Genomic DNA, 15,979 nt, shown 5'->3' with positions numbered 1-15,979 from the left:
CAAATTTGGGTTTCATGTTTGCTTGGTGTCTCCTAGTCTGCACTTAGTTCGTCGCCTCAGCCGGTTATGAAGTGAAATTTTGTGGCATTTATTCAGCTCTTACCTGCCATTTTTGCTCCATGGTTAAATCTATTGAAGGGATAAGTCTATCTGTTCTTAAGGAGAGTGAAGACTTGAAGTGTTCATGAGTAATATTGTCTGTGTAACTTCTTGACCTTCACCATTTTGTTTAGATGATGCTAGATTTTCATCTTTAATAACTTTTAATTCTATTGTTCAACAAAGGAGATTCTGAGGTCCAGAAGGGAAATGTCAAATATTAGACGAGGTAAGGTTAAGGTGGGTGGCGGGGGGGGGGAGGGGGGTGCAGTTTTGAAAAGATTTGTGAGGCAGGTTATTTTGACAGGTCGTAGGTTCCTATATCGTATAGCAAGGGGAGAGAGATGGTAGAAGCTGTGAGCATATTGACATTTAAGAAGCATTTTTTGACAGACATATGGACATGCTGAGAATTGGGTGATATAGATCATATATGCAGGCAGTTGCCACAGACCTTGTGGACTGAAGGTTTTGTTGCTTACTATATGGTTCTTTGTATAACATGTGCCAGATCTTTGCTCACTCAAGCCTTTTATATCTCTCTTTCTGGGCTCCACGTGTTTGTTCTCTTTGCAATTTAACAGCATTCCTCTGTTGTTTTAACCCAGAAGTTTCTAAATAAATGTTTGAATTTTGGGGGCATTTGTAATTTGAAATATTTTGATAGTTGCCAACTAGGCTGGATGGCATGTCTTAGATAGCTGTTTGTATTTTTACATTTGTGCAAGGTGCTAGACATTAGCATTTGAGATTCTAAATGGTGTTTGGCATGAAGTTTTATTATATATTGTGATACAGCGCAGAATAGGCCTTACCGGCCCTTCAAGCCACACTGCCCAGGAACCCTTGATTTAACCTTGCACTATTAATCATGGGACAGTTCACATTGACTAACCACTGTGACTGTGGGAGGAAACGTGCAGTCACGGTGAGAACTCCTTAAAGACAGGCTGGAATTAAACCTAGGTCGCTGGTACTGTAAAGCTTTGTGCTAACTATTATGTTACTATGCCACCCAGGGTGCAGCTGTTAAAAAGTAAGTTGTTTCTTACCATAGTTGTGAGTGAGCAGCTAGTTGCTGATATCAAATCCTGATCTAGGCTATCCTTCAGTTTATGCACCAATGGCACTAAAATAATTAATTTATAAAATGGATTGGGGTTCTGTTGCTTATCGTGTTTTTTTTTCTTTCACTAGGGCTGTGGCTGCATACTTGCGAGCTCTAAGTCTAAGTCCCAATCATGCAGTGGTCCATGGAAATCTGGCTTGTGTCTATTATGAACAAGGATTGATAGATCTTGCTATTGATACATACAGAAGAGCTATAGAGCTACAGCCTCACTTTCCAGATGCCTACTGCAATCTTGCCAATGCACTAAAGGAGAAAGGAAATGTAAGCATTTGAGACAAGTGTAATGTTGTTGGCTGTCTGTTATACAAAGCAGTTTTCAGCAACTTTCAACTTCAAATTGCAAATCTAGATTTTTTTTATTGCATGGCATTAATGAATAATGCATCTGCCATGTAATACAAAATGAGCAGATGGGATGAATTCTTTAGCTGAAAGCAAATGGAAAAAAATACACTGAAGGAATGGTGTAATGAAAAGTTTCCTTTTATTTACAGTAGTTCTATATTCCTATTTCAGGATTCCCTCATTTTTGCTAAGTCAAAGCTAGTCTGATCTTTGATTTTTTTTAAACTGCACGTTCCTATCTGATTTAAATAATCCTCTAGGCCTTGAATGTGTTTCATCCTTTGCTTCTGGGCTAGTAATCTCAATATTTGCACCCCCACGATAAGAGACCTCTGTTCATAATCTTTAAATAACCACTGCTTTGAATTGTGATCCCTTAGTTGTAGGATGTGACTGCTCCCCATCCTCTCCTATCCACTTCTACAAAACAAACTGCTAAACATCCATGATCTTAATGAGTAGAATGTTTTCCTCATAGTTCTGTTTGGATCCATTCTGTCCAATCTACAGTGAATCCTTTATTTGGGACTCAAACCCTATTTGTTTCTATTTGTTGCACCCTTCCTAAGTGAAAAGTGTAACATATCTCAAGACCAAATATCATTGGTGATTAGCCAGAATCCTGAGGCAGTTTAATTTAATTAGGTGGTATCTGAAGGATGCCCAAATTTCTGTGTACACGACATATGGTCTTGTGCAATTTTTTTTGTTTTGCCAAACTTGTTAATTTCATATTTTCTTTTATTATTCTACATTTGCAAACCTTGTCTATGAACCTTTAATGGATTTCCTTGCAACTCGCTTTTCCATTTGCTCTATGTAAAACAAACAAGTGAATAATATGGTTTGTAAACATTTAAGACTTCAGTTTTAAGATGATTCTAAGATTAAAAAATTTAAAACTGCATGTGCTGGATATCAAATAAAAATACTAGAATTGCTTTGCAAATCAGGGAACATCTAAAAGGAAAAATGGGGGTTAACATTACAGGTCAAAGACCTTTTGTCAGGAGTCCAAGCATCCGGTGACCCCAAAACGTAGACTTTCCGCGGGTGTTTGATCTGAAAGTTGCTCTATCCTTTTACTTTGTCTATCCATCAGTCCTTCATCCATAGGAACATGATACCTTGATCCTATGAACCCTTATCTTATATGCAGAATCCAATTGAATGCTCTTTGGATATCCAGAGACGCTCTTTATTGGCTCCCTTGTATGTTCTGATAATTGTATGAAAAGATACTTAGTGAACTATTTTTTTCAGAAAAAGCACATTGACTGCATAATCACACAACACTTTTCAACTTGGTATTTTATCGCTTCATTTCAATTCTCTGTTCCTCATAATTATTACTTGGCTGACCAATTCTTCTGTGGCAGGTTGCTGAGGCAGAAGAATGCTACAACACTGCCCTCCGCCTCTGTCCCACCCATGCTGACTCTCTCAACAATTTGGCTAACATCAAAAGGGAACAGGGAAACATTGAGGAAGCTGTGCGGCTGTATCGGAAGGCTCTGGAGGTAAGTTGGAAAGGGAGAAATCTGTGTACTCTGTATTTGGTATAGTATTTCTAATCATATCAGAATGACGCTTCCTTGTATATAATAATTGGTTCTGGATTTGTGGAATTCTTTGCACTTTTTTTTATCTGTCACCACACAAAATAAGCAGAACTTAACCAGCAGATCCTTCCAAGCCTGCTCCACCATTATATGATAATAGCGGAGCTGTGTGGGCCTCAGCCTCTTTTCTGTGCAAGTTCCCCAGTATTGCTACTACTTCGTATCAAATATTTATCCACCTTTAGTTTAAGCACTTCTGATATAGCATTTGTATCCCACTGGTGCTGAGAACTGCTTAGATTCACCTACACTGAGAAGAAATTTCAGTGCATCTTAAATGTCTGTTCCTTTGCAATCATGGCCTTTTAATCGAGACTCTCCCACTTTCTGACATCTATCCTGTGAAGTTCCCTTATAATTTTAGGTTAGAATGAGGTTATCCCTTTTTGTTTTAAATGCATGATAATAACCCTCTCATCTCAGAAACAACCCGTTGCATTTCCTTTGTACTGCCTGCAATGTTACTCTATTTTGAGGTAAGATGACCAAATTGTATGCAGGCTATGTTGAGGTTTTGGTAATGCCCTCTCTACAATTGCAATAAAACCTCTTGTTTTTACATTCCCATCCCATTATAATAAGGCCAAACTGCTGTATGTCTTAATTTGTTGGATCTGGTTGCTCCCTTTTGTGATTCATATATATAGTAGAATACCTAAATCCCTTTGCTCATTTGCAGTCTTTTAGATAATCTAATGGTTTCTCTTGCTGGGCACATAACTTTACACTCCCATTTGCCAGTCATCTGCCCATTTAAACTCAAATTGAAGAATCACAGTATCTTGATCACAATGTGCACTAGCGCCTATTTTTATATCATTGGCGAAACTTGTTCACTGTTCCTTCAACCAGATCATGAATGTAAACTGTAAACAACTTTAGGCCAAGAACTGGTCACTGCGGTACTCCACTAGTTACTTCCTTCTAGTTTGAAAAGGGGTTATTTATTCCAACTCTCATCTAACTGTATTCATGTAAAGAAACAGAAGCATGTTTTTTACAGTTGCTTGATAATCAGTTGAGTTTAAGATCAATGGGGGGAAAAATGAACTAAGTTTGTACTTATATTGTCCATAATCTTATGACAGAATAGTATTGAGGAATTAGGTCTACTTTTGATTTGGTGATGCTGAACAATGTAAAGCCACTTTTTATTGATTACTCGCTCCCTTGCTCTCTGAAACTCATGCGCCCTAATAATGGTTGTGAAAACAATCTAAAATTGAAAGCAAAGATGGACAAAATACTACTGTATGTCTGCACTACTTTTGAGGTTCTTTGATTTGTGGGTTTGTCATTTTGCTTTTTTGAGCTTTTCTAATTGCACTGTATTTGTAATTTATACAGTTATGGAAAATATTTAAACGAAAACAGTCATTGTGATTTTTTTGGGATATCATAGGTATTTCCAGAATTCGCAGCTGCCCATTCAAACCTAGCCAGTGTACTACAGCAGCAAGGAAAGCTGCAGGAAGCATTAATGCACTATAAGGAGGCAATCAGGTATTTCTTTGCATAAGGTGCCCAGCATTATGCATCAGATATATTTTCCTGATCTCAGCTGCATTTTATGAATTGATGATTGAAGAATATTAAGAGTATTTCTGCACTGAATAATTGGAGTTTATCAGTGAATATCCATGGATGTGGGAAACAGTGTCATAACACAATATATAGATGTGATTTAAATTTGTTTATGTAAAACATATATATTTTAGTGCCAACTTATTGAGCCATTTTGAGAATTATTGATTTTCTGGAGCTCATTGATTATGTAGCTCAGGAAAATGTAGTGAACTTCATTGTATTCAAGAATTGGGCTAGATATTTGTTAACACGAGGAATATGGGGAGAAGGTGGGAATGAGGACTGAGGTGTATAATGAGCTCTTGATATCACATTGAATGGTGAGCAAATGCTTGATAATGTAAGGCATAAAATTTAGTCCAAAATGGAAGTATAACTGCAATTTATAAATTTAAAACGTTGAAATTTTATTCTGGTGGCTCTAATAATTGTAAAGTGTAATTTGAGTAATAATTATTCCATAAGTGGGCACAGAAAGGGGAGTTGGGTCAGATTTGGATATAAAGACTGGGATGTGAGGGAATTAGAGGAGAGGCTGGAGTCTAAGCTTCTACTCCACGTTTGAAGGCCAGCGATATGAATGTGATCAGGTGATGTGCTGGCAGACCAGTGAGAAGAAGGCTGGTGGTGGTTTGTCATTTGCTGTGTTCTGTGTTGTTCTGCTGGGCTTGGTGGGCATCCTATATTGCTGCTGGATTGTGTGGTGGCACTTATAAGCTGTTTCCAGCATATCCCTGCGTGTTGATTGTTAATACAAATGATTCATTTTACCATATGTTTTGGTGTGCATTTAGTGATATATCTGAATCTGAAATAACTATCTGCAGCCTCAAAGTGGAATATAATTGAGCCAGATGTAAATTGAGAAAAAAGATAAGGAATGCTTAATTTGTTTAATTCCCAACCTAATCTACATTGTGCAATATCAAACCTAGATTAATGCAAGGAACTAAAGTTAATGGAAAAGTTAAACTTTGTTCTCAATATGCAAAGTATTTTAATCAGCAAAGCATTTTCCTTTAAACCTATTAATGTATTCATTAGAACTTTTTAATTATCTATGAATTTCAGTTTTCTAGTGCTCTTTTTATTCGTATGTATGAGGTTTGCATTGGTCTGAATTACTGTGTTAAGTTTGTTGTTAAGCTATTGGTAATGATTACTATCTTCAATTTGCCAGAATCAGTCCAACCTTTGCTGATGCTTACTCAAACATGGGGAACACACTCAAGGAAATGCAAGATGTACAGGGTGCCTTGCAGTGCTACACCCGTGCAATACAGATAAATCCTGCATTTGCTGATGCTCACAGCAACCTAGCTTCCATTCACAAGGTAGTAACTTGATCTTCTTCCTGATTGAAGAAATTTGCTAGATTCTAATCTAACTTGCTGAATCCAAATATTGGATTAAAAATACTAAGAACTTGTAATTGTCTAAAAAATTATTTTTAGTGGGAATATTGCTACAGACTTTTAAGCACATATTTCCCTTTTTATTGTAGGATTCTGGTAATATTCCAGAAGCAATTGCTTCCTACAGAACTGCCCTGAAGCTGAAGCCAGATTTTCCAGATGCCTATTGCAATCTGGCACACTGCTTACAGGTAACTGATATCACATGAAAAGAGAGCAAATGTAGTGAAGCAGTTGCATTGACATAACATAGAAGGTGCCTACATTGTGTTCCTTTTTCTCAGTCCAGCATCTGTTCTTTAATTTTCTATGAATATATATTTCCCTTTGTAGATAATTATGATGCCTCAGTTCACTGAAAAGTAATGTTGAATTATAATGATGAAAAAATGGTTATTTCTGTCTATAACAGAAGTTCCCAACCTAGGGTCGATGTCATGGACCAATACCATTAACCTTGCTTAATGGTATTGGTCCATGACATAAAAAGGGTTGGGAACCCCTGGTCTATAAACAAAAATTTAGAACTCACTTTGATGCATGGCAGAAGACTCTGCACCCCCTTTCATGTACACATTATTTAAAATCTTGGAACAAAACAAACTAACTTCCCAATAATGAAGTACAAGTAATTTTAAATGAATTAATGGCATTGTTTTGTTGTTAGAGAGCTTTATCTGATAAAAGAAAGGCAGCATAAACAGTGTATTCAAAATATTATAAGTTGCCTATGCCTATTGATGTTCTAGTAGTCTGGAAAGTGACTGTCTTTGGGTACGCTTCATGTTGAATTCTGGTATATATTCCTTGAGATTTTATTATTCAAAATAGAATTCTATATCAACTATTACGTTAATTCTGGCATTTTCTCTCAGATTGTATGTGACTGGACAGATTATGATGAGCGAATGAAGAAACTAGTCAGTATTGTTGCTGATCAGCTGGAGAAAAATAGGTTGCCATCTGTTCATCCACACCACAGCATGTTGTACCCGCTGACCCATGCCTTCCGTAAAGCTATAGCTGAACGACATGGAAACCTTTGTCTTGACAAGGTACTTTTTTAAATTATGGCTATTTGTGTAGAATATTCATCTTTTGAGTTTTCATCCTAGGGTGCTCATTATGGGACATACAGAATCTGGTTGGCCCCAGGCAATGACATCTGATTGCAGGCGTGTGTATATATTCATGAGCTGCTAAGTCTTATCTATGTATTCTTCCTATGAATGGTATAACTGTATTCTCCTTTTTTCTCTTTTCTCCCTCACCCCCTCTTAGTAATTGTTTTTTTTCTTTGCAGTTTGATGTACTTTTAATGCTATTCAGTGTAATGTTATAGAGTGATAGTTATCATATTGAGTGATTGTGTTTTCTGACTTGTGACCAAAATGAATTTGAAAGCATTTGTTTTAGGAAAAAGAAGGGACCATTTGATGTCTGGGGCTCTTACACCTGCTCTAAAATTTAATAAGATCTTGCTTTAGCCTCGGTGCTACTATCATGCACTAGCCCCAAGTACCAGTATTCACTCAATCTTTCTAAAATAAGTCAGTCTTTTTTTTAATGCACATAGTGACTGAGCTTCCAGTGCCATCTTCAGTTTACCAACTCCCAAGTTAAGAAATTCAACCTTATTTGTCCTGTATGACATATCCATTACTTTAATTTCAGGCATGCCTGCCAAATGAGATGTCAATTGTGTCTATCCTGTCAAGGTTCATAAAACTTTGTAAGCTTCAATGAGATCATCTCTTATGGTTTTTGATCTTGAGAGTAAAGACCCTGTCATTTTGCTTAACCTTGTGACAAATCTTCAGTCTCAAAAATCTCTAGCGAATCTTTATTGGACTTCATTTAAAAAAAAAATAGAAGCCTTTGTTTTCTACCAATAACGTGTTTCTCCAGCATTGTTCTTCATCTTCCATTTACTTGATCATCGGCTTGGCTTTTTTATATTAATCTGTCCTTTCTTCGTCTTGCCCTGTATGAGGTTCTTCGCGTACTCACCACCCACAAGGCCATTTAGCTTGGTCAGTAATTGTGATTGCATTATACTTGATCCATTCATTGCAAATTATTGCTGTGGACCATGAACAAGAGTTCTCCAACATTAGTAACTACCATATCCTACTGTATTCAATCTTTCAACTCATGACCTGTTTAGTCTTACTATTTTCATTCAGTTTTAGTCTGCTTTGTTTGATTCATTAATCATTTGAAATATTGATCATGATGGCCACTGCTGATGCATTAGGACAAATGGAAAGTGTGGTGCAGCTTCTTGTTTGGAAACACATTAAAATCTTAATCATTTCCTCAGCTCTTGAGTTCTGCTTAGCCTGCACGGTTTAGTCTTGTCAGTTCATGGATGCTATTGTCCTGGAAGGGTTGTACTGGCAGTCTACAGAGTCAAGGCCATGACTCTTAGCAGGGGTGGTGACACCACAACTTGGGGCACTGTGATGTAAACTCCTTACTCTTGAAAAGCTAGTTTCCATTTCCCTGGCAACTTTAAATTCTATGTTTATGAAAAAAACACAGGATATGTGCAGTGTAACAGCCTGAGAAGATAAACTCTGCATGGCCCAGCAGCAGTATTCATAATTCTTAGCAATTTCTTCAGGATTCCACCTGCAAATATGCTGGCAACCCTTCCTATACCCGTCCTGCCGAAGGGTCTCAGCCCGAAAGGTTGACTGTACTTTGCTCCATTGGTGCTGCCTGGCCTGCTGAGTTCCTGCCCAGCATTTTGTGTGTGTTCCTAGCTATACTAAATTTGTTGCAGCTTTTGACTTTGTGAACTTTAGAGGAGCTTTGAAAGATAAGTTTGATACAGGACCTTGAACTGAAGCAGAATGTGATAGCTTTGAGAACTGGCATGCAGCAGGCATTCAGTAGTAGAGGACAATTTAAAAATAACTGCCTCCTTTGCTTTCAGTGTTTGTGATTAGATTCTGAATGCTGAAGATTTATCTTTCAAATGGTGATGTTATTGTTATTATTCAGTTCTTCTTCACATTTTGTAATCTTCAAACTCTTGAGAAATGTGTTATTGTCACAAAGGGCAGCCAGATGAGGTTGATTAAATTAGAGTTGTTTAGTGCAGTTTACCATCAGCTGCTCTTGGTTTTATGGCATCTGCTTAATATCCCTTATCCCTTTCCCAATTCCAAAAAAAAGTTGTGCTTTGGGTGATACTTAGCTATATTGTATGCTTGTGGCTTTTATTTGCAGATCAATGTGCTTCACAAGCCACCATACGAACATCCGAAAGATTTAAAGGCTAGTAATGGCCGTCTGAAAATTGGTTTCGTGAGCTCAGATTTTGGGAACCATCCTACATCTCATCTAATGCAGTCAATCCCTGGAATGCATAATTCTGAAAAATTTGAGGTAATTTGATTTTCTGAATGATTTTTAATTGCAAAATTATAGAATTAAAACTTTGTAATAGTTTTGCAACATGCATGATTTGGTCTTGTTGCATAATGAAGCTGTTCTGTTGCAGTTAAATTTAATCGTCAAGTAAAGCATTTAATGTATGATGGCATCTTAAAATAATTCCATCAAATAGCCTGAAATATTTATAATTGAAATGTTGTTCTCTTTTGGAGTAGTGGAAATTTTGTGGTGACTACTGTATATTACAGTATGAAAGGGAAACATCTTGATTATCTTTCTTGAGGTGCTGCTTTCAACTGGCTAATTAAAAGGATGATGAGTGAGATGACAGAAGGGTGAATAAAGCATCCCGATAAATAACAGTCGACTTAGTGCGAACGATTGTTCTGTTGCAGATAGCTGTTCACAAGAACCCATATGAACTTTGTTGGCTGGGGGGGGCGGAATAAATATGCAAAGATTGGTGATTAAGGTTTACCATTGATCATTTAGGCCCACCTGATTTTGTATCCATTTTTGGTCAATAAATATTTACAATTTTGCCGTCAAAGTTAACAGTTGACATCAATTGTGGTATTTGGAAGAATTCTAGTACTTTTCCTGACTTAATATGGCTCTTTTTTAAGATTTAATATCAATAACTTAAATAATCCCTTCAATTTACAAGCTAATGTTGGTGCTTTAATTAACTGAAAATGTTTTAAAGTGTCCTCTTGATCGATCCAGTTAGACTTGGGTAATTCTCAACGCAAGTAAGGCTAATTTATTGATCTGAGATTTGCTCTCTATGACAGATACAAAACTTCAGTATTTTCGTTCTAAATAGGAGTTTCTGATTTGAGAGTTTTGTTCTCAATCTTGTGTATTTTTAGCTGTTCTTGTCACCTAGACATACCAAAATGATAGCTGAAGTTAATTCAAAGTTGGGCGTTGAAGTAAGTGGTGAACTATTCATAAGCTTATCCGTCTATCGGAGTATTAGGTTTGCAGGTAGACATAGTATCATGAGAAATGTAGTTTGCTGTACCTTTCTAGAATTATATTTTCATGCATCAGTGGTGTGCATTAGTTTATTTTTGTGTATCTTCTCTCTCTATTGAATAGGTGTTTTGCTATGCACTGAGTTCTGATGATGGTACTAATTTTCGTGTGAAGGTCGTTGCTGAAGCTAATAATTTTGTAGACCTATCCCAGGTAAGAGGCAGTGGGATGTGCAGGTAACAACGTGTAGGAATTTCAATGTATTCAGTTCAGATATAATGCAGCATTTGTGCTCTTAAACCTAACATTATAAAAAGTCATGTTATAGCATAGCAGGTCATGTTATAGCATCTGGCTTCAAAGCTCAGATTTTAAACAGGGATTCCCAGGTTGTGATTGTGCTAAAACCACTGTAATCTTTATAATCTATAACTTGGATTATAGCCAAGTTGTGTTAAGAAAATGTGGGAAAAATAAAGAGAACAAAATGTGAGAGACGGCAATAATGTTAGCTTTTATTTTTAGTCTCACATTAATGTGGGCCATTGAGGTTTGGATATGACATCATAGTATCAATTGACTTGGTAGTTACAGTCAATTCTTTACTTTGTCATCCCCTATCTAGTCTGAAGTTGTCATGAGTGCAGTACTGCCGTGTTTTTCATCTGCAAGGTACTTCCTCTGATGTTCTGCATTGAGGAGCTGCAGCAGCCAGGTCTCGTCCTGCACTGGCTCGTTAATGTAAACCCTTAACCTTTACTCCATATCCAATAAATTGCTGCACTTTTAACTCAGTACCTCCTTGAACAGCCCCTGCTACCTTTATCATGAACTTTCACTCCTCAAATAGCATACTTTTTAAACCCTTAATCGTTCCATGAACGTTGTTCATTTCATAAGTGATGTTGACCTCTGCTGTTAAATAATGGCCTATCCCAGGCCATTAAAATGCAGAATTAAAGATTGTTTTGAACTTGTATTCAGTGTTTTTCTTGGCATTTTACAGATCCCTTGCAATGGCAAGGCAGCAGATCGTATCCATCAGGATGGAATTCACATTCTTGTTAATATGAATGGATATACTAAAGGAGCACGAAATGAGCTCTTTGCTTTACGGCCAGCTCCTATACAGGTCTGAAACTTGCACAATTTTTTTTTTTAACTCTGACATTGGAACATAGAACAGTATAGCACAGTAGAAACAATTTGACCAACAATGTTGTACCAGCCTTTTAACCTACTCCCAAGATCAGTCTAACTTCCACTCCATTTTTCTTTCATCCAATCAGACAGTCTCTTAAATGTGCCTCTTCCACCACCTATAGTGATATAGTGACAGGGGATTCGATTGTAAGGGGAATAGATAGGCGTTTCTGCAGCCGCAAACGAGACTCCAGGATGGTATGTTGCCTCCCTGGTGCAAGGGTCAAAGATGTCTCTGAGCCGGCTGCAGGACATTCTGGAATGGGAGGGTGAACAGCTAGTGGTCGTGGTGCACAAAGGTACCAACAATATAGGTAAAAAACGGGATGAGGTCCTGCAAGGTGAATTTAGGGAGTTAGGAGATAAACTAAAAAGTAGGACCACAAAGGTAATAATCTCTGGATTACTACCAGTGCCACGTGCTAGTCAGAGTAGAAATAGGAGGATATTTCAGATGAATATGTGGCTTGAAAAATGATGCAAGGGGGAGGGATTCAAATTTCTGGGGCATTGGAACCAGTTCTGGGGGAGGTGGGACCGGTATAAACAGGACGGTCTGCACCTGGGCTGGACTGGAACCAATGTCCTAGGGGGAGTGTTTGCTACTGCTGTCCAGGGGGCTTTAAACTAATGTGGCAGGGGGATGGGAACAAGTGCAGAGAGACAGAGGGGTGTAAAATGAGGGTAGAAGCACCAAGTAGTAAGGTGAAAAGTAAAAGTGGCAGGCAGGCAAATCCAGGGCAAAAAGCAAAAAGAGCCACTTTTCAACATAATTGTATAAGGGCTAAGAGTGTTGTAAAAACAAGCCTGAAGGCTTTGTATGTCAGTGCGAGGAGCATTAGTAACAAGGTGGATGAATTGAATGTGCAGATAGTTATTAATGAATATGATATAGTTGGGATCACAGAGATATGGCTCCAGGGTGACCAAGGATGGGAGCTCAACATCCAGGGATATTCAATATTCAGGAGAGAGAGAGACAGGAAAGAAAAGGAGGTGGGGTAGCATTGCTGGTTAGAGAGGAGATTAACGCAATAGAAAGGAAGGACATTGAGGATGTGGAATCGATATGGGTAGAGCAGCATAACACTAAGGGGCAGAAAACGCTGGTGGGAGTTGTGTACAGGCCACCTAACAGTAGTAGTGAGGTTGGGGATGGCATTAAACAGGAAATTAGAAATGTGTGCAATAAAGGAACAGTAGTTATAATGGGTGACTTCAATCTACATATAGATGGGGTGAATCAAATTGGTAAGGGTGCTGAGGAAGAGGATTTCTTGGAATGTATGGGGGATGGTTTTCTGAACCAACATGTCGAGGAACCACCTAGAGAGCAGGCCATTCTAGATTGGGTATTGAGCAACGAGGAAGGGTTAGTTAGCAATCTTGTCGTGCGATGCCCCTTGGGTAAGAGTGACCATAATATGGTGGAATTCTTCATTAAGATGGAGAGTGACATAGTTAATTCAGAAACAAAGGTTCTGAACTTAAAAGAAGGTATGAGATGTGAATTAGCTAAGATAGACTGGCAAATGAAACTTCAAGGGTTGACGGTGGATATGCAATGGCAAGCATTTAAAGATAGCATGGATGAACTACAACAATTGTTCATCCCAGTTTGGCAAAAGAATAAACCAGGGAAGGTAGTGCACCCGTGGCTGACAAGGGAAATTAGGGATAGTATCAAGTCCAAAGAAGAAACATATAAATTAACAAAAAAAAATGTGGCACACCTGAGGACTGGGAGAAATTCAGAGACCAGCAGAGGAGGACAGGGCTTAATTAGGAAAGGGAAAAAAGATTGAGAGAAAGCTGGCAGGGAACATAAAAACTGACTGTAAAAGCTTTTATAGATACGTGAAAAGAAGAAGATTGGTCAAGACAAATGTAGGTCCTTTACAGTCAGAAACAGGTGAATTGATCATGGGGAACAAAGACGTGGCAGACCAATTGAATAACTACTTTGGTTTTGTCTTCACTAAGGAGGACATAAATAATCTTCCGGAAATAGTAAAGGACCGAGGGTCTAGTGAGATGGAGGAACTGGGGGAAATACATGTTAGTAGGGAAGTGGTGTTAGATAAATTGAAGGAATTAAAGGCAGATAAATCCCCAGGGCCAGATGGACTGCATCCCAGAGTGCTTAAGGAAGTAGCCCAAGAAATAATGGATGCATTAGTGATAATTTTTCAAAACTCCTTAGATTCTGGATTAGTTCCTGAGGATTGGAGGGTGGCTAATGTAACCCCACTTTTTAAAAAAGGAGGGAGAGAGAAACCAGGGAATTATAGACCGGTTAGTCTGACATTGGTGGTGGGGAAAATGCTAGAGTTGGTTATCAAAGATGTGATAACAGCACATTTGGAAAGAAGTGAAATCATCGGACAAAGTCAGCATGGATTTGTGAAAGGAAAATCATGTCTGATGAATCTTATAGAATTTTTTGAAGATGTAACTAGTAGAGTGGATAGGGGAGAGCCAATGGGTGTGGTATATTTAGATTTTCAAAAGGCTTTTGACAAGGTCCCACACAGGAGATTAGTGTGCAAACTTAAAGCACACGGTATTGGGGGTATGGTATTGATGTGGATAGAGAATTGGTTGGCAGACAGGAAGCAAAGAGTGGGAGTAAACGGGACCTTTTCAGAATGGCAGGCAGTGACTAGTGGGGTACTGCAAGACTCAGTGCTGGGACCCCAGTTGTTTACAATATTTATTAATGATTTAGACGAGGGAATTAAATGCAGCATCTCCAAGTTCGCGGATGACACGAAGCTGGGCGGCGGTGTTAGCTGTGAGGAGGGTGCTTGGATAGGTTAGGTGAGTGGGCAAATTCATGGCAGATGTAATTTAATGTGGATAAATGTGAGGTTATCCACTTTGGTTGCAAGAACAGGAAAACAGATTATTATCTGAATGGTGGCCGATTAGGAAAAGGGGAGATGCAACGAGACCTGAGTGTCATTGTACACCAGTCATTGAAGGTGGGCATGCAGGTATAGCAGGCAGTGAAAAAGGCAAACGGTATGTTGGTATTCATAGCAAAAGGATTTGAATACAGGAGCAGGGAGGTTCTACTGCAGTTGTACAAGGCCTTGGTGAGACCGCACCTAGAATATTGTGTGCAGTTTTGGTCCCCTAATCTGAGGAAAGACATTCTTGCCATAGAGGGAGTACAGAGAAGGTTCACCAGATTGATTCCTGGGATGGCAGGACTTTCATATGAAGAAAGACTGGATCGACTAGGCTTATACTCACTGGAATTTAGAAGATTGAGGGGGGATCTTATTGAAACGTATAAAATTCTAAAGGGATTGGACAGGCTAGATGCAGGAAGATTGTTTCCGATGTTGGGGAAGTCCAGAACAAGGGGTCACAGTTTAAGGATAAAGGGGAAGCCTTTTAGGACCGAGATGAGGAAAAACTTCTTCACACAGAGAGTGGTGAATCTGTGGAATTCTCTGCCACAGGAAACAGTTTAGGCCGGTTCATTGGCTATATTTAAGAGGAAGCTAGATATGGCCCTTGTGGCTAAAGGGATCGGGGGTATGGAGAGAAAGCAGGTACAGGATTCTGAGTTGGATGATCAGCCATGATCATACTGAATGGCGGTGCAGGCTCAAAGGGCTGAATGGCCTACTCCTGCACCTATTTTCTATGTTTCACCTCACCAATGTGTTCAATATACCTGCTATTCTCTGTTTAAAAATTTTTTAAAAACTACCTCTAACATCCCTCGATGTGCTGTCTTCCAGTCACCTTAAAGGTATGTCCTCTCAAATGAGCCATTACCACCCTGGGAAAAAAACACCGGCTGTGCATCTTATCTTATACACCTCTGTCAAGCCACCTCTCATCCTCCTTAGCTCCAAAAACTCCTAGCTCCTTCAACCTTTCCTCATAAGAAATGTTCTCTAATTCAGGCAGCATCCTATTAAATCTGCTTTGTACCCGCTCTAAACCTTCCACATCCTTCCTACATTAGGTGATCCAAACTGAACACAATACTCCCAAGTGTAGTCTAACCAGAGTTTTATGCAGCTGCAACATTACCTTGTGGCTTCTGAACTTAATCACCTGAATAATAAAGGCTAGTATACCGTACAGTGGCATGCAAAAGCTTGGGCACCCCGGTCAAAATTTCTGTTACTGTGAACAGTTAAGTGAGTAGAAGATAAACTGATCTCTAA

At 38.6% G+C, this 15,979-nt stretch overlaps 1 protein-coding gene across 3 annotated transcripts in view; it reads left to right on the top strand.

Annotated features, from left to right (window-relative positions):
• The window catches only part of LOC140734339 (UDP-N-acetylglucosamine--peptide N-acetylglucosaminyltransferase 110 kDa subunit), a 46,612-nt gene that overhangs the window by 13,758 nt on the left and 16,875 nt on the right, over nucleotides 1-15,979 (top strand). For all 3 annotated transcript variants that reach the window (XM_073058157.1, XM_073058158.1, XM_073058159.1), the window contains 9 exons: nucleotides 1,297-1,492; nucleotides 2,956-3,096; nucleotides 4,601-4,701; nucleotides 5,966-6,119; nucleotides 6,290-6,391; nucleotides 7,076-7,255; nucleotides 9,438-9,596; nucleotides 10,710-10,799; nucleotides 11,593-11,718. In XM_073058157.1, the coding sequence (XP_072914258.1) occupies nucleotides 1,297-1,492; nucleotides 2,956-3,096; nucleotides 4,601-4,701; nucleotides 5,966-6,119; nucleotides 6,290-6,391; nucleotides 7,076-7,255; nucleotides 9,438-9,596; nucleotides 10,710-10,799; nucleotides 11,593-11,718 (1,249 nt within the window). The remainder of the gene's footprint in view (nucleotides 1-1,296; nucleotides 1,493-2,955; nucleotides 3,097-4,600; nucleotides 4,702-5,965; nucleotides 6,120-6,289; nucleotides 6,392-7,075; nucleotides 7,256-9,437; nucleotides 9,597-10,709; nucleotides 10,800-11,592; nucleotides 11,719-15,979) is intronic.

The sequence above is a fragment of the Hemitrygon akajei genome, chromosome 10, assembly GCF_048418815.1.
Source record: "Hemitrygon akajei chromosome 10, sHemAka1.3, whole genome shotgun sequence".
Lineage (NCBI taxonomy): Eukaryota > Metazoa > Chordata > Chondrichthyes > Myliobatiformes > Dasyatidae > Hemitrygon > Hemitrygon akajei.
This window is presented reverse-complemented; position numbering and strand designations above follow the sequence as displayed.